The following is a 26,236-nucleotide window of genomic DNA, read 5'->3' as shown; positions in this document are numbered from 1 at the left end:
GGAGGGAAATACTGATTTTCTTATGTGTGTCTCAGTGTTACGGGATGAACCCATAATGATTAATTTCGTATTTTAAATGCATAAACATGAAAAAATGTTCAGTTCTTCCCATGACAGAAATTTTTATTATTGAGTCCTTTTTAACAAATTTATAAATAAAACAGAAACAAAAATGGCCTGTATGATGGAAATTGAGCCAAGGATGTTAGACCTAATTCTAATTCTGAACCTAATGCCGTAACTTTCTGTAAATCACCTGCTCATGCTCATCACCAGGCTTCCTTCTCAAGATAATGAGGATAAAGATAGTTACCTTTCTTGGAAGTGCCTGAGGATATAATACACTTTCTGAAAGGCTTTAACCAGTTGTGCTACTAATATGAAATATTTGGATTCTGTATGTATTGTGACTTGGCACTGGTTTCATTCTTAATATTGTTTCTACATTTATTTTTAAATGAGAATAAATTACCTCTATAGAGAGAAAAGCCCTTTATCATAGATTATACACATCTAAATAAATTTTAGGAGGAGCTAATTGGGCTCCCAGCTCTTTGCTCAGTAAGTAAATTAATTTCAAATTCACTAGAAAACAATGTAAGCATTTATTTAATGCTTCGATTTTGAGCTTCTGTTCTCCTAAACTCCTTTTACTTTTGTTACTCATTGTACATACTTGGAGGTCCTAGTCTTGAACTAAGGCCCTGAACACTGTAAAACATACAATAGGAAGACAATCACTCTCCAGAGACATACACATGCTTAGATAAGACAACAAATGGATACGGTGAAAGAAGAGAAAAAGGTAGAGAAAGGCCATATTTATCATCCTGAAAAGTAGTTACAGTATACCATTGCCAAACAGTGACATCGAAAATGAAAGAATGAGCAACAGTTCTCAAGAAGGAGTTGAAAGAAGACAATAAAGTGATGTCTCCTGCATAATTTACAGGGAGTTTTTTCAATGGAAGTGTGTCTTTTTTATTTAACAAGCAACAAATACATAGCTTGGTCACAGAAGAGAAGGTTCCAATAGCTGAACTGTGAAATGTGAAATAATGAAAATCTGAGAAACTAATTTAGCCATTTATATAGAGAAAAGATCACACATTAAGGGTGACCACACAATACAGAGTGGTGAGGTGCACACACACAAGGAAAAACAAACCAAGTACAAATAAAACAGACTACATCAAATATCTTTTTGATCACTCTATGAATAGCTGCATGCATTCATACGTGAATAAAGGTCCCCAAACCCTCACATCAAGTTTTGTTTAAATTTTATAGACACACACAAGCACATGTATTAAAAAGGCTTTATGCACTCACAAATATGAGCATCTATGAAAAGCCTCACACATCTGTTGAAGCAGTCTAGGGCTGGACAATATACTATACAAGCACTTCAATTTTGCACACTCAAATTTTTGAAAGTGGGCTGCTTGTTCAGAAGTTTCATACAAGGACTGTCATATTTTTATTTTTAACACTGTGCAAACATATGTATGCATTCTGATACTCTAAAGAATCAAAAATAGAAACCAGAGACTTATCTTCTATAATAAAACAAAGAGTCCAAACAGGTAAGTACAGTCCAGTGAAAAACACAGATCCAAAAAAAACCACAAACAAACAAACCAACCAGCCCAAAACAAGCTACAATGAAAACCCAAAACCCCAAAGATTTCCTTGAAATACTATCACTCCATATACATATAAAATAACGTTTGAAACAAGCATTCTAATTTCTTTTGTAATTCATTCATACACAAACACTTAAAACTGTCATGTAATTATTCTATTACAAGGGTATAGCTAAGCTCTATATATACATGGATTTTTAAAAAGTTTACCTTGATTTAAAAGCTCTACCCTCTTACCTGTAGATAAGTTATTCTCCTCTGTACCAAATCTGTTAGATCTTTGGCCTCTTTTTCTCGCCAATCTCCTGCTCCATCTGTTTGACTGAGGTAGTACAAGTCGGTCATTATCGACCTGTAAACAACAATAGAAAACAACCTTAAAAAAATGGGAAACAATCTTAACATTACTAAATTGGAAGATTAGATGAAACCAAAGACAAATTAAACAGATATTTCAATTATAGCCTCAAAAACAGTTTCTTCATGCCACCTCCTACGCCACAATCCAAACAGCAGCCAAGAAAGAATGTCCTCCATTTAACATATGTTCCATACCCATGAGTAATTATAGTATTAAACAGGAGATGGGTTAGAAAAACTCTATAAAGCATTTGTTTCTGGTATGTGCTAAAGGAAACTAAAAAGAAAGAATAGTTCCATGCTAGATACATTATCCAGTGGCCCCACATGAAAATGCAATAGTGATTCCTACAGTAGCTTCTATTATAATGCATTGTTACTTTGCCTCCTACAATCGTCTTACTATGCTTGTATAGAATATAATATTACAAATGTCTTTAGCACAGGTACAGCAGTAATCCTATTTTTATTAGTGAAGACTAACTATAGAATATTATTACAAGGCTTAGTAAACAGTATTTTCTATACCACGGAGCTCCTTCTGACTCTGGAAGAAGGTAAGTGTTCTGCCTGCTTGGAACGACTGCATGCTACTAATATTCAAATGGAAAAAAAATTTTAAACTTAAAACTTCAAAACAGACTCGCAACCATATTACAAGTCTAGAATACAAAACATGAATTTTGAGGAAGTATCAAATATTAAATTGAGGTTATCTAATACACTAGAGATCCTCTTAGAGTTATCACATTTCAGTGCCCAAATAAGAGGATAAAGAACTTCTTGTCACGAGAAGAAAAATGGTATATGACATTTATTTGCTAAGATTAGCCAGGAATTTTGTGAAAAACAGCCCAAGCAGTACCATCCAGGAAAAGATTTTTTTATATCTGTGCCTCTTGGGAAGAAATACAAAACTAGAGGCAAACTATTGAAAATATTTGTAAAAACATTAATGGCTATTTTACAAGTAACAGGTAGCCCAATTCAGAACCAATAGTTTCAGAGTTGGCTTTATAGACTGAGAATATTTAAAGTTGCTAAACATTTCTCCATAACAATATTAAAGTTTCAAGTTTGAACCACTTTTCTTAATTCTTTCATCTGAACTTCAGATGTTGCAATTTATTGCCTGAAAATCTTGATAAGCCACAAGTTTGATCACTAGGAAGAAATGCAACAGAACAAAGGCAGAGAAATTTGGGAGGTGACAAAAAAGCGTGTGAGAGGAAGACAAGCATATTTCCTAACAACCTTTGAGGTGGTCTTGTCAGCGAAGTAATACAAGACACCATTGTTGGCAGCACTTGTTAGTACTGGAACCACAAACCTAGTTAGCTAAGGCTATCCCTTGTAAATAAGCTTAGCAAGTGGGAGAGGGGCAGATGACGGTATCCGTATTGGGCAACTATTTCCAATGACGCAGTATTTCAAGTGGTAAATATTGAGATAAATCTAATTGGGACAGAGCTATCTACCAGCAGAGTTATCAGACAACTTTCTCTCACTAATAACTGAATTTATGGATCTGTATCTTTCCATTCTCATGCACTCATTCTGGTTTTCATACCGATACTTCTACACAGGATAACAATGACACTGACTTACTGTATCATCTACTGTTGCTGTATTAAACATTATACCCAAATTGTTCAGCAGCAGTAATGTTCACCTTCTGTCAATCAATTGGAAGTACCATATTTACATTCTCAAACTATATCAGCTGGATTTTCTTTTACAAGGTCACTGAGCTTGAAACACTCTACTCTGGCTTTGTACAAAAATTAAAACAGTTGAAAGTATCATCAGGTAACTAGTGTCAAATCACTAGCTATTAAATACACATAATACTCAAAGTAACATGCAAACACAGTTTAGGGACAATTAGAACAGAATTAATGATGCAGTAGATCTAATACAATGGATTATATACAAATAACAGATAAAGAGTCTGTTCCTCTTAAAGCAGTGTTTTCCAATTTATAGAAAGCATTACAGGCTAGTAGACAAATTAAAAAAGGAAACCCATGCATTTTCTTGGGAGTTTAAATATATTTTTTCTTCCCAATCAGGATGCAATCATGTTGGATGTTTAAAGAAAAACTATGAATTTTAGGTCTAAATATTTAAAAAAAAATCCTCTACTATCATTAAAAGCAGCTGCGCAACCACAGCCACATTTTAAACAATTTTCAAATGCTCTCTTTCACTGGCCTTAAAAAAGTCTTTTCTGTACTTATGATGTAAGTAATCAGTATGCTCTCCTTTTACTTTATACAAATATATTTCTATTAAATATTGGCATAAAATAACTGAAAATACAAGGCCTATCAATTAAAAAAAAACATTTTCCCTCTCAGCAGTTAAGTAGTTTTTCCTATTTCTAAGGAAAAAAAAGTGTTGTCCAAATTTTATTTTTTATATTATTGGCCATGGTGATCATGACAAAGCAAAGGCAGTAGGTAAGTTTAAATAATCGGCCTTACAGATTAAATACAATTATTTTCCATGATTTTTGAGGTAAGAGGAATGATGAGAGAGTCCTTACACAGCCTCAGTGACTCAACACTTTAGGGAAAGGCAGCTTTGCTCTGTACAAACCATAAAGAATATCAAATAATTTGTGGGCAATGTTATGAATTCATGCAAGAGTTTTCGGATAGCATCCACAATCTCTTTTAAAAAAAATTTACTCTTATAAAACTCTGAAGGAAACCAGGAACTGAAAAATTCACAGGTGTTATCACACAGAAATGATTATAGGGTAGTGTAATTTTAACACACTTTCAGTCACAGAGACATTTCTTTGATTGCTACTGCTGGGAAATGTGCATTTTTTAGGTTTACATCTGCTAGGTTCTTTTGAGTGTGACAGACCATCACGATGGCTTACTAATACAGATTTAGAAGAGACACAGACTAATACCAAAGACCAGAGTCAGGCTCCATGTGGAGAGCTAAAAAGTAGATGGGCTGGTAATCCATGAGCCCAAGATAGCTAAGTGCAGACAAAAGATGAGCCTGCACAGGATTATTAGAGCCTATTGCGGGTGGTAAAATGGCTGAAAGAATTTCAGACAGTGGCATTGCAGATATTTAGTAAGTCAAACTTGGTCTTTCATTGTGTTATGAACTAACAATATCAATTTGTTGTTGTTATTTTTGTTTCATATCATAAATTAAATCTCAGAGTTGCTCTTAAAAGCATTTTGCTCCTGGAAAGCAGAATGGAGTATAGAATCTGGCTATATATTTCATCTGCATTTTATTGTCACAAACAAAGTGGGGAGGGTGGGCATTTTTAACACATTTTTAAAGATCAGTCTAGACATTTATTCCAGCCACATGACAAAATTGCATTTAATGCTCCTAGAAACTTTGCATCAACGAATAAAAACTCAAAGAAAAAATTGTGATATGTTCCACCAAATTCAAGGGAAATAATGTGAAAATATGCCCAAACACTATGTATCAAACCTTGGCCAGCAATCACAAAAGCCCTGATGACAGCTGTTCTCCAGGAGGAGAAGGAATGAAACTAAGTCGGTAACAGTCACTTTGCAAACAACGTAATGCCAACATAGAAAACAATCATGCCAACTAGAGGACTAATCTGTTCTTTTTTGTTAACTCTATATTAAATAGTCTTTCCACTGTTAAGATGAAGTTACTCTCAACAACCCTCTTCCCTAGTGCAACTACAAGAATACAGTTACATAGTCTGTAATGCAAGAAAATCTGCATCGGGCTACATTGTTTCTTAAACAGAATCAGTAGTGAAATACTGGACAAAAACATCTGCTAAGACCAACACTCTCTGGGAGAAAATCTACACAACCCCTAGGACACAGCCAAGAAATAGTGATTAAGGCATCCAACAAGAGAAGCACTATCATATTACTAGTAGACCATTTGCATAACAGCACCAAGATTAACAAAGAACTCTAATGCTACTTATCCAGAAGTCTCCCCTATGACACAACAGGCTTTCCTCACAAACAAAAAAAAAAAAATACTAGCCACTTTCCTTACATAGTTACTACATCATTTGATCACTACCCACACCTTTATGTGCTTTCCCACATAAGGAGGGCATTACAAACTTCTTTAAGTACTTATAATTAACACTAATCTTTCTAATCCAAATATTAGATTATAATATATATTTAAATATCTAAGATATATATGTTTATGTATATATATACATAAAAACAAGTAATACCAGCTTCACATGCAGTGTTCCGTTTATCTAAGATACATAGGTAACAATTTTTTAAGACATCACCGTCAACAAAAGGGCATTCAGCAACTTGTTAAATCCCTTAAAAAGATCAACAAGTATGCATGTACTTAAAAAAAAAAAAAAAAAAAAAAGGCAACAACAAAACAACCCACCAAAAAGTTATGATTCTCAGAGTGAACGAGAGCATCTGATTTGTTCATTCTAAACTTATGTTATGTTCCTTTCAGGAGAAGAGACCAGATGGACCATGTGGAGGGAAAAAGAGACCGCTCCTTCCCTGAGGAGCTGCTGTGTATCCTAAGGGAAAAGAACACCCCAGAGACAGCAGTGCATCACAGGCCAAAGGATGTGCCCACAAGGAGCTGGGAGTTTTCCTGCAAGTCACGCAGCAAGACTGAAAGATTAAAGGGAAAGAAGCAGACAGCCTGACCTCAAAGGGAAAAGAACGAACTTCCTCAGGACTAGAGGCAACCAAGAAGAGCATTCTGCAATGCAAGATAATTCTATTGCCTGAAGCCAATGTTGTAAATACACCGGGAACACAGGCTGAATATTGTAGAAACATTTTTGTATCTATTTTCTTTTATGCAATTGCTTTGAATTTCCATATCGCAAAAAAAAAAATTTCTACATTTTATTTTAATAAAACCTAGTTTCTGGCTGTTTGGTTTTAGCTTAAATGACTTTTAGTCTTCTTTGGGGACCTCACCACCAGGAAGGTCTACACAGATCTACTACTAAGACTCAACAGACTCCAGGACATTCTGCTTTTGATAACCACTGTGTTAGTCTAAAGAATACTTTTATTCAACAAGAAAATTCCTAAATACAGAAAAAAAAGACAGCAACTGTGATTGCTTGCATCATATACAAACGTCTCGAGTACCACAGTGGTTTTGGACTTCCACAGTGGCATTCATCTCAACTTCCAGAGGCCTGTGAGGAAGACTTTTATTATTCAATGCAAACAAGTATGCGTTTCTAGTATGGGTTTCACCTCATCCTGAAGTACCGAGAGATGTGAAGATAAGGCTGTCAGAAATACAGAAACTTGCAAGTTGGGCCTAATGAATTAATAGTTATTGGTGTAGGAAGGAAAGGAATAAGAAAAGGATTCATCCTGGGAGGCAGGGACATAAAAACTTTCTGGCATCAAACATACAACATTATTCAAGGTTCCACTGTGGCAACTGCCTGATGTGATCCTGGCTATACAAACAGAGCAGTAAATGTGTACACAAGTGATTTTGTTCTCATGACGGACATCAGTAAGTCCGGCATGAGACTACTTGCTCCAGTTTTGGAACAGATAGTTTAAAAGGTACATCAGGAATCAATGACCTTAAGTCCAAGAAACCCAAATAGAAATAAGTTCTCTGGAGAGCAAATATTTCTGGGTGGAGGTAACTATTGAAACGAAACTGTCCAGGGAAGTGGCAGCTTCTCTGTCAGTTGACTGTTAAACTGAAGATCTCAAGTCTTTTGGAAAATTCTGCTTCAGCCAAGCTCTACTTTTATTTCAGTCAAACATACATAATTGCACTCAGCAGAGAAATAATTGGATGAAATGTAATAGCTTATTTTATATAGATAATATCTCTTGATAATTGAATGGTCCCTTCTCTCTTTAAACTCCATCAATCTGTGACAAACTGGGTTTTGGAATTGTGGAATATTAAATTACAAAATTTAATGGACTATATTATTTGCCCACATTAATAATCAAATTCATATTATTTTTAAACTGTTCTAAATAGTGTTTACATTATTTCCAAATAATTGAAAATTCTTACTATTTTTTTCCTTTTACTATAGTATTTTGAAGGCTCATGCTTTACTACTGATGTTCACACAAGCAGATCACAGCTTTTTTTGGAAAAGAGATACTTGTTTAAGGTGGTATATTTAGTTAATTCAACTATTTTCTTATGACTGTTTACTAATGAGACACAAATTGCCATTGCAGTCCTGTTGGGAACAGAGTTATAAATATAATAGGCTTACAGACAGATTTTACTGAATTTTTAACACTTCCTGGATTAATTTTGTTCAGCATGAGCAAAACTCATACAGAACGTTTTAGTATAATACAAGAAGTACTTCAACAATGGGGAGGCCAGAAGACCAACAACAACTGAAAATATAATTCCAACACATCTTTGAACAACGTAATAATGACAGTGTAATTAAAGGTAATTTCTATCTGAAATATTCTGTTAAATTCTAATTACAAAAATAAGTGACTTTTCAGAATGAGAATTAGTCCTGAAATTAAGATATTACCCAATTTTAAAGTAATTCCAATTATATAATATCCCAACGATCAATGTAACTTATATTCTAGTATTTATGAAAGGCACAATCAGATACCTAAAATAAATATTTTTAAGGTTTTTTTTAATGGTTTTGTTATATGTACAAATATGCAGATATAAGCATATATAGACAGATGTAACTGGAAAGCAACAACTGGCAGCCAGGACCCAGGTCTTCTGATTACAAAAATGAAAATATATCAAGTTAAAGGGTCATACTCTAAGCTATAGTGACATAAACTGGATATATACTTTGTCCCATGAAATACAAGTAATAATTTCATGTTCATGCTTCAGACATGATATTTTAGCCCACATACCAGTAATTTAGCCTAAGAGATTTTTAAGAAGTATATCAGTAGTTTAGTTAAATCAATCCATAATCCTTACAACACATATGCAGAATCGACTAATACAAGTACCTTTCCTGATGACCCAAATCAGACAGAAATTCATCAATGCGTCTTTGCAGTTCACCTCCTTCTAGATTTTTCAACTTCTTCAGTTCACTCTGGAGGAAAAACCAAAGTTCCTTAGCCCCATTTTCAATCCTCCTCCTCAATATTTCATGGTCTTTTCCAAGGCCTCCTATTAAGAAAAAAAAAAAAAAAAAAAAAAAAAAAAAAGCATAAAAGCATCAGCACTTGTAGCTGAATTATTTGTTATGAAATCGATACATTTGTGATAAGGAATACCAAAACTTGTTTCAGAAGTAAAAGAAAACTTATCTACCAACCATCTCCTGTCCGCTTCTTATAGTTTTCTATCTGTTCTTTGGCCTTTAAAAGTTGCTCCTCTAAAGCATGTACCTTTCCTGCAGCTGGTCCTTGATCAATGGGACCATCTGGTATCCTAGGATATAGAAAATAAAGAAATTATATTATTTATAAAATGTAATTGTTATTTGATAAATTATTTGCATTAACAGTTCAGCTCTCCTGCCATTTTTGTTCCATACTGTTTTTCTTATCAGCCTTTTTGGCATTTTCTTAAAACCAGAAGAAATTAAACATATTAACATAAATAGAGAATTTAAAACCTCAATCCCATAGGAGAAAAACAGTTCATAACATAGCTGCAGCACACAAATTCAACCTGGTGTTAAACTGTGCTGTTTACAAGACCTCCACTCACTGACAAGAGCAGTCCTCAGCTCTACTTGTGAAAATATTATTTGCAGCAGCTTAACTCAGACCATTTGTTGGACTGACTGGCACACAAGCAAAGCCTAATCAAGGGATGTGCCTTCACAAGACTCAAGTTCTGGCTACTTTTTATATTCACACAGGAAATACATTCTAGACTTGAATGCTGGCCATATATCCTTAGAGGAAAAGAACTCCAGCACTGGAACTTCACTTTTAAGTCAAGTCTTCCTACATATTGGCACAAGAAGATTTCAGTGTATTTTCTGGACTCAGAACAAGATCCTAGCTTCTTAAGTGTACCATCGTGATAATTTTTTTTATGACAACTCTGGTATTCTAAACTGCTGGTCACCTAAAACATCACCAGCAACTGTAACATCCATTTGTGAAATTTCTGGTATGTGAGCACAGGAGAAGCACTGAAATATGTATCCTGAAATCTATAAGCCATAAATCAGCCATGAGGCTATTACTGAGGTTTGAACATCATTTCAGCTTGAATCCACATATTAATAAACTGAAATTATTACAGTATAGAAATTTTATGGATCGTCTATTCACCTCACAAATTAAAATTTAAAGCAGGGAAAATAAAAACCCCTTTCATCTCGAGAGAAATGACACTTCTGGTAGATCCAAGGGTTAAAAATTATTCCACCTTTTATAAGACTTTTGTAAGAGCTGACCCTGAAAAGGAAAAGAGGAAGCACATGTGTAATGAAAAGTCTTGAAAACTGTAAAGAATACAGAATTCTTGCAGAACATAAAGATGATTCTTCATTTGTAACAGAGTATGAGCATAAGAAGAAAGGGATATTCTCTCCACACACACATACACAGAGTTTCAAGGCACCATACGGGAAGACCCCTTGCCAGACAAAAGATGCCTCTAGCATAGAGAAAATAGTGGTTAGAGGGAGTATCTTCACCCTAAATCAAAAATGACAGCATTGTAAAGATCCTAGTGAGATGTCATTAACTTTAATGTCTCTCAGATCTGGATAATTAAATACCAATAAAAATTTAGGAACTGACGAAAAGTCCTTTTTCACTGGAACATTTGAAGGGAGTAAATACCTAATGTGAGCATCAGAAAGGTATATCACACAAAGCATAGCATTTAAGCCCCTTTTTTCAGAAGGCAGTGGGAGAGGTGGAAGAGGAAGCTACGAAGCCTGACAGAAATGTAGTAAAAAATTCTGCACTCTTAAAGCTCCCTATTGAAAGAAAATTAGGGATAATTAAATTATTGCAAAATATTTATTTGTGTTTTAAAGCTACCATGGTAAATAAAAAGGAATTATCAATAACTGGTCATATATCTGCTTTTTTATGCACTGAGGGAAGAAGCATGACAAAATTGAGGAAAATATTCTAATCTTAAACATGTGCACTCCCTAAATATACTCCCTCTGTATGAATGTACAGTATGATACCATGTTGAGATACAATACTGTATTGCCATGTACAAGACAATAAAAACAAACCTTTAAAAAAAGCATATTGAAACACATTTAAGGTCTTGCACTAGTTTAAAACCACAAGGTTGAAATATATTTGTGATGTGCCAACTTGGTAGCACAATGTGGATTGTGACAGGACAACTAACCACAAAATTACCAAGAAAAATGGAATGGCTTATCTTGCTTAAGTCACATTCCCTAAAGGTAGAATTTGTGAAGAACACTAAGGTAAAAGGATACAAATTCATTACCATAAGAAATATTCAGACAGCACACACATCCTCTGAACACAAGGAAAGTCTGTTAAAGTAGCAATTACAGAATCCTACAGAAGGATGGTTGTGGATGATATGAAAGAAGCACAATAATTCTGACCATTTGATACAATTAAGATTTTAAAAAAGAAAAGTACATGCCATTTAACATTCAACTTGCTTTGGCATATTGCAATAAAAACGTTTACTATACTTAGGTTGTTAGACAAAAGGAGCTAGGATGGGAGTGGGGGCCACTCTCCTAAACTAGGTGTTTGAACTTTCAAAAATTACATCATTTTAGGATAAAACTAAAATAAGTTATTCTTTTTGCAGTTTTGTCTCTACATCTGTTACCTCATCAGACTTGGAACTGCTGTCTTCCTCACTTTCATCCAGTCTCAAAATTAAGGAAAAGGTTCTTCTCTGCAACCAGCACAGCTTGCTTGTTACTGCCCTCTACAAGTACATCAACTGAGTTGGAGATAAGGCAACATTTGAGGGAGAAGTGTTTGAATTAAAATCCTTATCTATACTCATGGCATCATCTATGTAGGTAACTTCTAGTGCAGAATATCCTAGGAATAACGCATACTTATGAATAAGAATGCCTGTTGAAAAACATATACATAAATTTTCATACCAAAATAAGTCCTGACAAGTGACTTGCTCCTTAAAATTTGAGAAGTGAGTTTAAAGTAAGTTTATCTAAACTATTACGATTCTAATCAACAATAAAAGAACATGTCAGTAAGCATCTAGCATGGAATACCCTCCACTTATTGCTATGATGACATTGTAAATTAAGTTATAAATACAAAATAAAATTGTAATCCACTTACATGGGCAGCCATGATAATACACCAAATAGTGGTTTTGATTTAATTATTTTTCTCAATACTTAGAAGGTGTGATTTTTACATACTGTTTCCTATCATTTTGTACTAATATGAATTATCTTTTCCATAATGAACTCATATCAAATAAAGATATTACTGTATAACTTTAAACATCAAAAAAGATTATGTTGTAGAGATAACCACTTTCTGCTTTGCCCTTTGTTTAGTAATCTAGCTACACTTAAAGACAGAAAAAAGAATTCTGTGTACATCATCCGTATCACTGAGGCCACTTTTTTATAACCTTCAGGTAACATAGAGGGGCAATGGCAAAGCAGCAATCTCTAATCTGAATCTCTGAAGGCAAAAAGAACCTCTCAAAAATTAATTGTAGTGATGTTCAATTTCGCTGGAAGAACTGCCATACTGTGTAAAATAATTGTAGAAATATTTTAAAACAAAAAATAAATTATAAAAAACATTCTAACCTTTTCCTATTTCCAAGGTATTTAAAAGGTTACACTAATTCATCAGCAAAAGGAAAAACATAAGATTTCACAAGTTCACAGTCAAATATTTTCTCATTCTTTCATTTATATCTTTCCAAGTTCTTTCTATGGAGCTGCAATGTATATAACTAACTAAAGCCACATTATGATTGATTGGCTTCTCTTCTTTCACTTTTTTTTTCCCCAAGAAGAAAACAATGTTTAATTATTAATGACCACTAACACACACAAACAAACAACAAGAATATAAGTTGTCACTTCACCCTTCTAAGATAAAACCTCCTCAGTATATAAAAATGAAAGAAAACACTCAATGTTACCTGCAAATAAAGAGTGAGCAGCATCCCTTATCAATTTAAGTCAGCACAGCTCTGATCGGTGCTGATCTATACCCACTGAAGATGTGTCCCTTCCCTTAATTCAGAATTGCACAAAAACCAATACAGAGCGCAGAGATGCATACCATATAGTTCCATGATTTTCCTCCCTCACACATTGGCCTGTGCAATACCCACAGCTTCAAACTTGAGACACTTTAAATACATGTAATAGAAAACAGTACTTTAAAATAATATTTAAATTTTTATCAACCCAAAGCTATTCTTGTATCTAAGTCCCTTTCAATGCTTACTACAGCCTTATTGGGCCCAACAACTGCCCTAAGTAATTGACTGAAGTACTTTAATAGATTTGCTTATGATAATTGATCCTGAGTTTGGATTCTATACCAGCCTCAGTGCCAACTACATTAAAGCAACTATAGTGCTCTTCCAAAATTATAATCTTACCTCGTCTTTCCGAAGCTACACTCAGAACTATGAGAATAATGTCTAGAAATACTGGTGTTTGGTTTTATTTGTTTGATTACATTTTGCCCTTTTCCAGCCCTGTTCTACTTTATAACACATGATCCTATTCAGATTAAGAAACAGGTTAATGAGTTTAATAAAAGACCTGCAGGTTCTACAAAATGTAATATTTAGTAGACTTTAGGAAGTAAATATAAACATAATGTGATGTATTAGTAATATGAACACAATATAAATATATTTGAAAAGATTCTCTACTTCCCTGAAGAGAACTCTGAAATTACTGGCTCCTATACTGCTAGGTTTACCTTCCAGGAGACGATAGCACTAATACACCATAGAAGATAAAAATTTGAGTATCACCCAGCAAGACACAAAGAAGCACATGAATACTATGAACCTTTCACGTATTGGAAAAAAGGATGTCTAGCACACAGTGAAGGCATACACACAACTTTTCCGATTTCCATTTAAGAAAATCGGACATTACAAAAGTAGTATAAGCTCTCCTCCTTCTAAAAGCCTTATATCACCTAGACGCAACAGTGACAGCCTTCAGCAGTCGTATCGTAATCATACTAGTAAATAAAATTTTCAGGTAGAACTACGTTACAGGCAAACAATGAAACAATGTTAAGTAATACTTTGATCTGATTATTATTCCCTATCAAGTACAAAAATTATAGTAAAGACTTCCCTTTTTGCTGTGAGATCTACAACTTCTGTAATAAGTGTTCTTGAAAGGGCTCCTCCAATTCTACTGGGTATAGAATAGTAAAATAACAATCTATTAAAAAAATTAGCTTTATTACTATTTTGTACTAATGGGATCTAGGCTGATTCTAAAATGAAAACAGATTTGCTCACACAATATTGTTTATAAACATGTAAAGACTATGGTAACTCTCCAAATCTCATTATACCACAATATTCACGCACATAATTTCTAAAACTCAGGCAATACAAAACACCTGTAATTCCATTTATCTTCCACATCACTAATACACATCTGTGCCTCTTCATAGCCCACAAGTAAGGTTTTCACAAAGCATTATATTGGCAAAAGAAAAACTACAGTAACTTCTCACCCAAGGCTTTTCAAATGCACTGTAAACACTAAGTGGTGCCTGAAGTCATTTCAAGTCATCAGAAGTGCACCACAAAAGTGTACTCAGTTCCTAAAGGAATATTTTTATTTCAGGCAATTTTCAAAAAGATGTGACTCTTCCAACTTGCACTATTGCAAAGGTACATATTAAAAAAAAGTATCTCAAAATAACCTCATCAAAAAGCCTTAGAAAAATATGAACTATCCTTAACCAATATGGGTAATAAATTACAAATATTAAAAAAAAAATAAAAATCAGAAGAACATGATGTAGTTTGTGAAATCAAACATACAAATGTTGGGGGAAAAAACAAAAAAAACCCAACCAACCAACCAGACCTCTTACTGCCCTAAAACCTTAATTCTAGTCCTCATGCATTCTGTGTGAAAAGAAGCAACCAGGGGAAAAATCACAAGATCAAATATGATTTAAGTATCATAGAGCAAAAAAGGGCTAAGCAAGATTTTATAAAGCTTTGTCACAGATACAACATTTCTCAACTTTTGAAGAGTTGATTTTGTATGCACATAAGGTATGTTTCATAAGGCATGTTTTTGGTTTTCTTTTTTTATTGTTGTTGTTGTCTTTGGGGATGAGGAGCTGCTACATAAATTGGCAGCAAAAGAGCATTCAAAATCTCGGAGTGGAAAGATCACTTGTTGTCACTGTATGCTGGCATTCATGGATGGCTAGATGAAACTAAACAGCTCCTATTTTCAACCATCCCAGAGGACTGACACTTTTATCAGGTGAGAAGAAAGTCAGAGAAGTCACAGGAACCCATTAAAATGGGAAAAGCTAGGCGATTTAAATGTATTGTATTGAAATGTATTTTACCATATAACTAAGGTCCCAATGTAATTAAACATTAAATACCAGTTTTCTCTAATTTCAAAAAGGGAATTTTTACAACAACTTATACTTTTATTAAATTACTGAATTCTTGTAACCATACCTGCTTTCTGTCCCTCCCTCCCTGTCCTAACTAGCTATTATTAATGGCACAGCCACATATTATGGTAATTTTCTACCATTCACAAAGCTTCTTTTCCCACTAAGATAAATTCTGTTAACTTGGAGCTTTTTACCATCCAAAAGTTTTATCTAATTATGTCAGAATACTTGAACTAGTGCAGTTAATCAGGCACCTGTTTATTGTTAAAATTTTCCAGGTAGGCACTCTCATCTTGTTTAAACTCCTCCCAAAGTAACCTTAAGTTAGAGTTATTATTGAAATATGCTTGTCTTCATGCATTAGCTTAACCCTGTTGCCATAATACATTGTGTATCTTCACTGCAAAAAGTGTGCTGCTTTTCTGTTGAAATAAAAACCCCCTCTAGTTCTCTAGATACAAAATCTTAGTGGAGAAGGGCAGCAAAAACAAGTTTTTATCTCAGTGTAACAAAATCCAACTTGGCAAGAAGGTTTCCCTTTACAAGCTACACTGATGTAAAGATTGCCATCTTAACCACTCAGATTTCACAGCCAGTATCAGTAATTAGACAAAATTTCCAGCAATTAAATAATATTCAAATAATAGCTCCAGCCTTTCTGCCTTTGATCAGTAAAGCCTAAAACAAATTATGTCTTCACTGTAAGATGTTAACTGGAGCAAAAGTAATCTTTTCTGTCTAATTCTATTTCAATTTCTGAAGTTAAGAAATGTTTTGTTTCTTTAATATATGTTCATAGCAGCAGTGATCTCTTCCAGGACACAGATACTAAATCCATGGACTATTGACTAATGCCTCATTTTAAATAGCCATATTGCTATAAAACTGTAAATGAGAAGATTTTAAAGCTAACAATTATTTGTAACATCACTTGTTCTGTCTGGCAAACAAAAAAATGAGATACTGAAATTCCGTATCACATTTATGATTTAATAGCTTAATGATGCAGGTTGACCAGGATATTTCTCAAACCTACTTGTGAAGTTTCTATAAAAAGAGTATCATGGATTTTGCTCAATAAAAATAATGAAAAGGCTCTACGTTGTGATACATCACTTCCTTCAAAGTCTAGTACTTCACCAATCTCAGATCACTTCCAGCAAAAAACTATGCCTGAATATCTTCCAGTCCCAAGCTGGCTCATTTCTGGCCAGCACTGACTACTGAACCTGGAGATATGTTGCTGATCAAATTGGCATTTAAAGTCATTTTAGGCTTTCTCATGCAAGAGTTTCAGATTCTCCTGTGGTTACATACAACCACTTTGAAGAAAGGTCTCAGAAATATTTTTCAGCAACATATCCATAAAAAAGAAGCTGAACAGAGTCCAGTTAAGAGAGTTTTGGATCACCTAATCTAATTCTAGAAACTTGCTGTTTCAATTAACTGAAGCATAGAGAAGGAATGTTGGAATGTTCTATTCTAACATGTTTACATTAGAACTAAACTAATGTTTTTATTTCTATAAATCATGGGAAATTATCAACACTATAAGCTATTATTTAACACTTGGCCACTGAAAAGGTAATATTTATCTGAATATAGATAGGTTAGGGAAACAGAGAAAGGTGTTTAGAAAAATCATCACTGCCTAAAATATAGCTTAGCCTGTATCTATGCATCTCCTGTCCCTATTGCCGCCTCCTTGAGAGGAAGAGAGTACCCTGTCATAAGTAAAATCAAGAACATTTACTCTCTTCTAGTCACTGCGTAATTTGAAGTGGTTATATTTCAATGACTGTCCAATACATCACATCACCATTTATTCAAGTCAGCCAAACATGGGGGGCTAAAAGCATGGAGGGTGGTAATCTTCACAATCAAGTCCAAATATTTCCCCCACTGAGGCAAGAAACCCTAAGGTTGACTATTATTGTCTAATATTAAAGGAATTTAAAGATATTGTATTTTATTCAAATATAGGATCTTGCTTAAGTTTCTTCATAGCAGCATACTCTACATTACACCATTTTGTCAACAAAAATATATCAAACTTTTTGCCAATGCAGTTGTTATCATACATTAAGAAATTGAGCATGGAGAACCACAGACCTCTCGGCCATTTATGGCCATATTACTCAAGGTGAAGATTATCTATGCTTAGTGTAGAGGGCACTTTGGTCAGCAGCATTTCTCCACCTCTGCGCAGCACCACATGAATACCAAGGTACTTCTTCAGGGCTGATACATTCAAAATGAAGACATCTGTTTTGCTAAGCTAAGAAGCCTCGTTAGCATGCAGCCATTATCTACAGTGCATTCCAGAAAGCAGGAACAGAGTGCAGTGAAAAGAGATTTCAGTAAGGCAGGGAAGTCAACCCAGCCACCAGACCAAATACCCCTGGCTATGTATGAAAGAGAGAGAATGCGCCAGAAGAAACATCAGAACAAGGTTAAGAGGAAAGGTATTCATTTCACTGCTACAGAGTACCTATGTGTAATTTCATTAAAATAAAGGGAAGAAACAAACTGACTTAAAGATAAGGTAACAAGAGCAGGACTAGAACCATAAAACACCCTAATAAGGAAAACAGAGATTTGTGCAATTCCGTAATTTTTCCTATGATTTATGAACCAAAATAGCAAGGTAGAAGATCCAAAATGGCATCTGCTCCTAAAGGGTATCAAAAGGCAAGTCCAAAATCAGTTTCTCATTGCCAAGCAAGAACCGCCCAAAAGACATGAAGAAGACTCAGTACCCCTTGCTCTCCATGTTCTACACAGGTGATACTGGCCAGACCACTACTACACACATGCCCTGGTGCATGTGAGTATGTAGTTGTGAAAGAGACAGTAAGTGAATTCAGCTCACTTAGAGATTTTAAAAATAAACATCACCCTCCCATTCTGTAAAATGTTGTATGGAGCTTTGCTCTTCTCTAGCTTCTTACAACATATGAAGCCTCTGCACTTGTCCCCACGACCCATCAGGACTTCTGGGTTGTGTGTGGTGCTGTCCACAAACTTAGGTCCAAGTTGACTCTGGTGCACATCCTGCCTAAGAAGTTCTCCCTTGCAAGTTCTTAGGAAAGGAAATACCAGAAGTCTATGTTAAAAGCTGTCTGTCTAAAAACGTAAATGAGAACACTTTAAATTGTACTTGTACCCATCTATAATGTAACAAATAAGAAGGGAGATGATCCTACCATTTTACAAGTATTGCTACAAGTTTAGCAGCAAGGCAAGGAAAAAAACTTAGTTAAAAGAATTTATATAATGTAGCACTCTACTACAGCTCATCTTCAGCAAGTCCATGTTTATCTTCCACAAGCTGTACAGATGTTTTCAGCACTTCTAAAATGAGCTCCTCCAGTTACTGCCTGCAGAAGTGTAGAAAAGTCACTAGCTGTTCTAACTGGTTTGAACATCGTAATAACTGCACTTGTTTGAAATTAGCATTGGAGGAGTTAATCACCTGCAGAACTCTGTTATTGTGACAGTAACACTTGGACACCATTAAATAATGGCTGTTAAATAATTACTATATTAGACCAAATGTACTAATTGGTAAATGTACATTATTTGTTTAAAGGATTTGCAATATATTTTCAGTTAGTTATAGCACCGATTAAAACACTTACCTATACTTTTAAATGTTAAACATGATTTTACAAAAAAAAAAACCAACAACCAAAACAAAACACAAACAAACCTTTCAATTTAATTTCTGATATTTCATATTTCAACCATTTTCTGAAAAGTTTTAATTACTTTTAGATCCTACCTGAGAGATTCTGCCATCCGCCTTAAGTCTTCATTTTGCTGCTTTAAACGTTCAAGTTTAGCAAGTATCTTGGATAATTCACGACTAGAGTGATCTGGGTGCTCACTGTCTCGTACCAGGTGTCCACCAATATAAAAGAGTAAAGTTCCCCAAGCAAAGAGGATGAGCATAATCCAACGCCAGGAACCAGTCCATGGCCGCATTTTCAGAAGTTCAATTCACTCCAGAACTGCTTCTGCTCACAAAATAACAAACATTTTAAGTCCTTAGCCTGTACAAAAGTGCACAATTTCAGTTCCTCTGCTTCACCACATTGTACCGGAGAAAAGTTATTCTCACTGTTTATCTTACTCCAACTCCTTAGAGAAGATCCTTTTGGAGCTGTACATAGAAAGCATTAATATCACATCATTCTTCGTTTATATTCTGTGAAAAGAATAAAAAAAGATCTGAAATTATAATTCTGATATATAAAAATATATCGTATTGCAATTAAGCCAAATGTATTGTCATTAACATTGAGGAATGACAATAGACAATATTACTACTTTCTGTCAAGAAGAAAAAGAAAAAAGCTTTTAACTTTCCACAAAAAATATGCTGAGTTCAAGAATGAACCACATAAAGAATATGCCATTAATTCTGGGTTTGAAATGGCCAGAAGAAATGCTACTTTTTATAAGAGAAATATTTACCAATTCATGTTTCATGTCACATATTAAAATAGTTCAAAAATCATTCTGTGGTAACCAATAGTCTCCTTTACTATCAACAAAGAGCTTTTATTCAATTACAAATTCATCTTCATTTTTTCACTTTTATGAACTCTCTTTGCCATTTTTATTATGGCTCCCACCCTGTTACAGAGAGTTATCTGCATTCTAACAATATATTCTACTATTTGCAAGTAGATTGGCCTAGAAGCAGCTGTAATACCAATTAAGCAACTTGCAAGCACTGCAAAGAGTGTAAGCAATAATTTCTAAACAAACAATCCACTGTATATCTTACTCTCAAATTTATAGTGGCCTCTGAAATGCCCATCTAAAATTAAACCCAAAATTTTACTTCTTGCTTAAAATTGCAAGACAACACAACTTCTCTCTTTACCATTCCACTGTACTTGCTAAAACAGGTAAGAACACTGAACATTTAAGAGGTAGAAAGGAGGGGGATTTCAAGTAGACTTATGTGGCACTGCTATACTCGCACATTTGTGAGTAAACCTAATTTTTAGAAACATTTTTATTCTGCTTTAAAACTATCAAACCCATTTTCACAAGTGTTATTACTAAAACTATAAAAAAGCAAAAAAATGCTCCAAAGGTAATACCTTCTTTCATCTAAAAAGACTGCATCATTTAAAAAAAAAAAATGCAAAATCACCTCAACCCATTTTCTACTTGGCAAAACATCATTCAACGAGTGTAAGAATCTACTTATTCTATCTAGAACAGATTTTAAGATTTAACCAATCAGCATGTCCAAAACCTTCTTAAGTACTTCTCACCTCTTTTCCTCTTTCTCTGCAACGTAACATTTCTACTTCTTCTTTTGTAGAAGGCACATATATGCCATTTATACTCAATTTCCAAAATAACCTATATTTCCAATTCTCAAATCTGTAAATTTACCATATTTCCTCTCAGATGCTATCCACACCCACCTTCTCCCAACTCATTCTTCTCTGCTTAATCCTTCTTCCACCTTAACTTCTTTTTCATTTCATTTAGTTTTTTTTATTCTGTTCCAACTAATTTCAAGTTTAGGGAAAAGACTTCCCAATTCGCAATAACTTCCAAGCTCACCTAGGCATGGAGATATGCCTGGAGCATGCACTTCCAGATAAAAAATTCTAACATAGTATTATAAATGCTGAAAAATTTCTCTAGTTATCTTGCAGAAGAGTTTTTGTTTATATATTTTTGAAAGAGGCAGAAAAATTCCACTAAGGAATTCTACTAGGAGAATGCCATTTTCTACAGATCTCTAAGAAAGGTTTATAGAGCTTCTGCTTTAGCTTGGCAAAAGCATGGGACTGCCTTCAGGAAGATAGTGGTTTCTTCAACACTCTTTACAGATCACAGCACAAGTAAAAAGAACCCACATTATATGAAACAGAATAGGCCATGCCCAACCCACAGACGATTGTTGCTATAAGCAAAGCAAGCCTAGTTACTTGCAGGAATGATTAAGATAAAACCCTGATGGACCGACGTTTTAGGTTTAAGTGGAAAGGTGTATTCTTATATCTATACTACCGATCACCCAGAAAATGGTTGACTGTGGCTGCAACACACTAAGTGAAATCACAAAGTCTGTGAAGGCAGAAGAAAGAAAAAATAATATGAGACTTCATATATTCCTCTGCTGATTGGGTAAACACATTATGCTGGGAATTGTGATGAGAATAAACAGATGCTACAGACATCATAAAATTACTGCTTAAGAGAAAAGGTAATATGAAAAACTCTTGACTTAATCATAAGCAGTTTGCAGAACTTAGATCAGAAAGTTTCTGCTGGAGGACCACTTTGTAACAGTCTGCATAGTATACTCAGATATGATCTCCGTCTAGGAGCAACATAGTAAAAAAAAATAAAAAAAAAAAAATCACTACAGCTATGATTAATTTCAAGAAGAGGAACTATTTTAAAAGAGAAGTGGACTCCGTGCCACCTGGAAAGATATCGTGGTCTTAATTAAAACAGCAGGTAAAGGTGACTATTATAAATAGCAAAGAAAGTATCCTTTTAAAAAGGTACAAGCATGATCAAATGATTAAATAGGTAAGACTGTAAATTCTGGTGCGTTAAAGACATAAAAATTAATACTAAACCTTTTATCCAAAGTAGATAGCTTACTATACACACCAAGGTCAACAAATGATGAGAGTATCTAAGAGTTGTTTAGAGTACTTTGCAAGGAAAATATTGACTTTCTTTTTTTCAACCTGTTTTTCATAACACAGGAGCTTAAGTAGACTCACAAATCAGGAACCTTTATAAGAGGAAGTGTTGGTCTGTCTCAACAGTGTTAGTAGAACAGGCTATCAAACAAATCCACAAAATTAATATAACAAGTCGTCAGGAATAGATGGTATTCTTCCAACAGTTCTAAAGAAGTTAAAGAATGCAATAGTTTAATTATTAACAGTATTATGTAACCTGTCACTTATAATCACCTTGTAGCAAAGGAATGGAAAATGAAAACAGTGAACTGAAATCTTTGTATGGGCTACAGCAGGGTTCCCTGAAACTACAGGCCAGAAAAAAATTATATCCATGTCAGACAAACTGGCAGAAATAATAAGAAGATGAAATAAAACTGCAGACATAAGGATTAATCTAATCAAAGTAAAAAAGTACTAACATGGCTTTTGGAAATTTAAATTGTGCCTCATAAATTTATTAAAGTTCTTTTGAAGATGTAAACAAACACTCAGGCAAGAGAGAACCAGTTCTAATTGTTACGCAGTTGATGTAGTCAACATGCATTTCTAAATGGCATTCAACAAGGTCCTCAAAATGTTTCAAAGAAACTAAGCCGCATGGAAGAAGAAAGTTCATCATGTGAGTCACCACCCCATTAAAAGAGAAGAAACTAACAGCAAGACTAGGCAATCAGTTTAAGGGGAAAGAATGGTCAGGGACCTCACTGGGACTCATGGTAGAGTTTATACAGTTTAATATATTCATAAATTATTTGGAAAACAAGGTGAAAAGTGAGGTAACAAAGTCTGCACATATAGTACAAAAGCTGATAGCAATGAACTGAAGGACATCAAGACAATGTCTGATGAAGAAATAAAATGAAAGATGAAAAACCAGTTTATATCAGTGTGTAAAGTTGTGTATAGATGACCTTTGAATCATTATCCATCAGGAATGGACTTTAGCTGTGATAGGTAATTCTATAAAATGTCAGCTCAGCATTGGACAAAAAGCAACCAAATCCTCACAGGTTTTAAAAACAAACAAACAAACAAAACCAACCGACACAACAAAAAAACCCACAAACATAAACACAAACCCAAGAATCCCCAAAATAAACCCCAACAGAAATCATTACCATTATGTCATCGCATAAAAACACTATGTCAGGGCTTTGATTACTTCATATCATTCTGATTGAACCAACTCAAAAAGATATGGTAGAAATAGAAATGATACAGAAAAGGGTTACAAAAATGAGCAGACAGAGAGAGAATGGCCTTCAGTAACTATGAGTGGCTAAATGGATTAGTAGAAAGGACAACTCAGGAATTAATATGGCAAATCTATAAAAAACATTAATGGTATAAGAAAGTAAACAGGTTATAATTGTTGTTACTTCTAGTACAAGGGGATAACAAGTAAAACTTTCTGGTTTGAATAGATTCAAAACAAAAGAAGGTATTTCTCAAAATGTGCAATTCCAGTCTGAAACTCATTTTGTTCAAACACTGTAGGTGTTAAAAGGTTACATTTCAAAGGCCATTAGACCATTTCAAGGAAGATTAAAATTCATCAAAGGCTACCCACAAAGATACCACCCAATACTGTTAGAATCCCAAGTCCCATATTGTTGGAAACTAGAGAATATACCAGGGTAGTATCACCATAGTATCCTGGTTCTTGCAGTTATCCCTAGACATCCACTACAAGCCAGTCTTGGAGATACATCAGTCTAGATAAGCCTTTGATCTGATATGGTGTGAATACTTTTACATATTTAAAATGTTAAACAAACAATATTTCAAACATTACTAAAGGTTTTGTGTTATCAAACACAAAAAGACCACATTTTAAAAGGACTAACTATCCTACATTACTTTATAAAAACAAATTTTAGAACTCATTATTAGTAAAAAAGTAACTGCTTGAGTGTTTGGTTTAAAAGGATAAACAGAAATGCGGACAGTAGAAATATCAGACAATCTTTCTGAGGATGAAAACAGAATGATTGCTTTGTGAAGTACTTGTCTGTGGTTCTGAGGATAAGATTGGTCAAGTAGCTCTGGCTCTCAAGAGCTTATAAAATTTGCAACTGTATACAGGGGGAAAATAACTAACACCATTTTTATTTACATCACTGTACATCTCAAGCAATTCATGGTGTACAGTAGTTATTTTGAAGTACATTGTTCTTGTAGCACCTTCACATTGCTTTTATACAAGTGATTTTAAAGTACTGACACTTTAATAGTAAACTGGTTTTTAATTCCTGAAAATAAATAAAATTATGTCTAAAACAATGAATAGACTTAACATTTTAAAGAACATAGAGTTCTGAAACTCTCTTAAACATTTTATATAATATGCAAAAGATAGCATGTTTTATCTGATTCCTATGAATCTCTGATGATATCATTGTTCTTTTTATAAGTTAGGTCACAGTACAGTTAAATATAAAATAAAGATGCCAAACTATCTGAATAAATTGGAAGAACATTTTGAACCAACATTAAATAGCCTGTATCTCATATGTGGTGTATCTAATTATACATGAGTTCTAACTACTCTTAACTATTGGCTTTGTACTGTAATGTACTTTTTACATCCTTTCTTCCATTTCATACTGTTCTGGGAATGCAAAATGTCAAAGTATTTCAATATTTTAGAGTTCATACAAGACCTTTAAATAAATTAAATTATAATAAATAAAAGACTAGCAGAAATAAAAGAACAAATAAGGAAACAAAAAGTAAAAATTATCACATTTTTAAAACTGTTCAATTTCTACAGCTTGTACCACGTTTCTGAAAGACCTTCACAGGCAGATGTATACCACAGATATCTGCCTGACAAAGTCAAGATGTAATGTCAATATTTATCCTTCTTTAATTTTATATAGCTGTTTATGAGTTTTCATACTGTAAACTAAGCTCAGGACTGCCAAGACTGGAAGTATGAGCCTGAAGTTAGAGAAAACTCAGCAGCAGCCCACAAACCCAGTAATACAAACCTGAGATGAATCATAACATACATTGTCATTACCATCATCAGATAATGAATATCAAAATAAGAGCCCACCAAACTTAAAAGGTGTGGGAGAGCAGTACCAATAAATATATTTTATTAAGCAGGAAACAGGAAAAATCTAAATAACAATGATTAGCGTTATTATTAAATTACATTGTTACGTAGTGAAGATCCTTTATCTAAGAATACTATGTTACATTTATTTTACCAGAGGAAGCCATGTATTTTAATTTACTAGTTATCCCCTGAGATTTACCGTGATTTCTTGCCTAACGTTTGATCGGATTTACGCTTACCCTTGCATTTTCCAGTGCATAAGCACATCAAAACAAAGAACATTGATAATTAGCTAATTTGCATTTTCTTCCCTGCAATTTTACATTAGTTCTTGTCTCCTTTCTAGGGGATCCCAAGAATGGTTGACTACATTCTTATAATAACACCTTCTAAAATAATGTAATAAGATACCTCTTTAAATCTTTAAAAGGGCTTACGCCGGGTGTTTGGGGTGAAAAAGAATGTATTCCTCTATTCTCCCCAACAGCTCTTGGAATTGTCTCTACAGCAATCTTTCAAGCTAATTTTCTTTTTAAATTCCATCACTACACCCAGTTAAGAGGGTTTCAGTCTGATCTCTCAGGGAAATCATCTCCCATTCATAAGAACTCAGCTACTATCCACAGAAATCCTAGTCACAGCACTAATGTAGGTGCTAGGCATGGACTGAAAGAGGAAGCTCAGTAGAAGCAGCAGCATACAACAGTATAGTGGCAAAATAAGCTTTAATGCCAGTATCAGCGTGGGGCTGGAGAAGCCACAGCGAAATTGGTAACCTCCAGGGATACTTGAATGTAGGCTTGTAAAGCCACAGCTTTTAGCTGTCACGAAATAAAGCAGTCT

At 34.2% G+C, this 26,236-nt stretch overlaps 1 protein-coding gene across 5 annotated transcripts in view; it reads right to left on the bottom strand.

Moving 5' to 3' along the window:
* FUT8 (fucosyltransferase 8) overlaps positions 1-26,236 on the bottom strand; it is a 137,325-nt gene that overhangs the window by 51,817 nt on the left and 59,272 nt on the right. For 3 of the 5 annotated variants that reach the window (XM_029999162.2, XM_029999193.2, XM_029999183.2), the window contains 4 exons: positions 19,374-19,799; positions 9,301-9,416; positions 8,987-9,152; positions 1,884-1,998 (listed from right to left, as the gene is read on the bottom strand). In XM_029999162.2, coding sequence (XP_029855022.1) covers positions 1,884-1,998; positions 8,987-9,152; positions 9,301-9,416; positions 19,374-19,576 — 600 coding nt within the window. In that variant the 5' untranslated portion in view covers positions 19,577-19,799. Of the gene's footprint in view, positions 1-1,883; positions 1,999-8,986; positions 9,153-9,300; positions 9,417-11,786; positions 11,904-19,373; positions 19,800-22,373; positions 22,490-26,236 lie in introns of all 5 variants that reach the window. The other 2 variants (XM_029999176.2, XM_029999208.2) reach the window with 2 other exon arrangements.

The sequence above is a fragment of the Aquila chrysaetos genome, chromosome 2 (genome assembly GCF_900496995.4).
Source record: "Aquila chrysaetos chrysaetos chromosome 2, bAquChr1.4, whole genome shotgun sequence".
NCBI classification, from domain to species: Eukaryota; Metazoa; Chordata; class Aves; order Accipitriformes; family Accipitridae; genus Aquila; species Aquila chrysaetos.
This window is presented reverse-complemented; position numbering and strand designations above follow the sequence as displayed.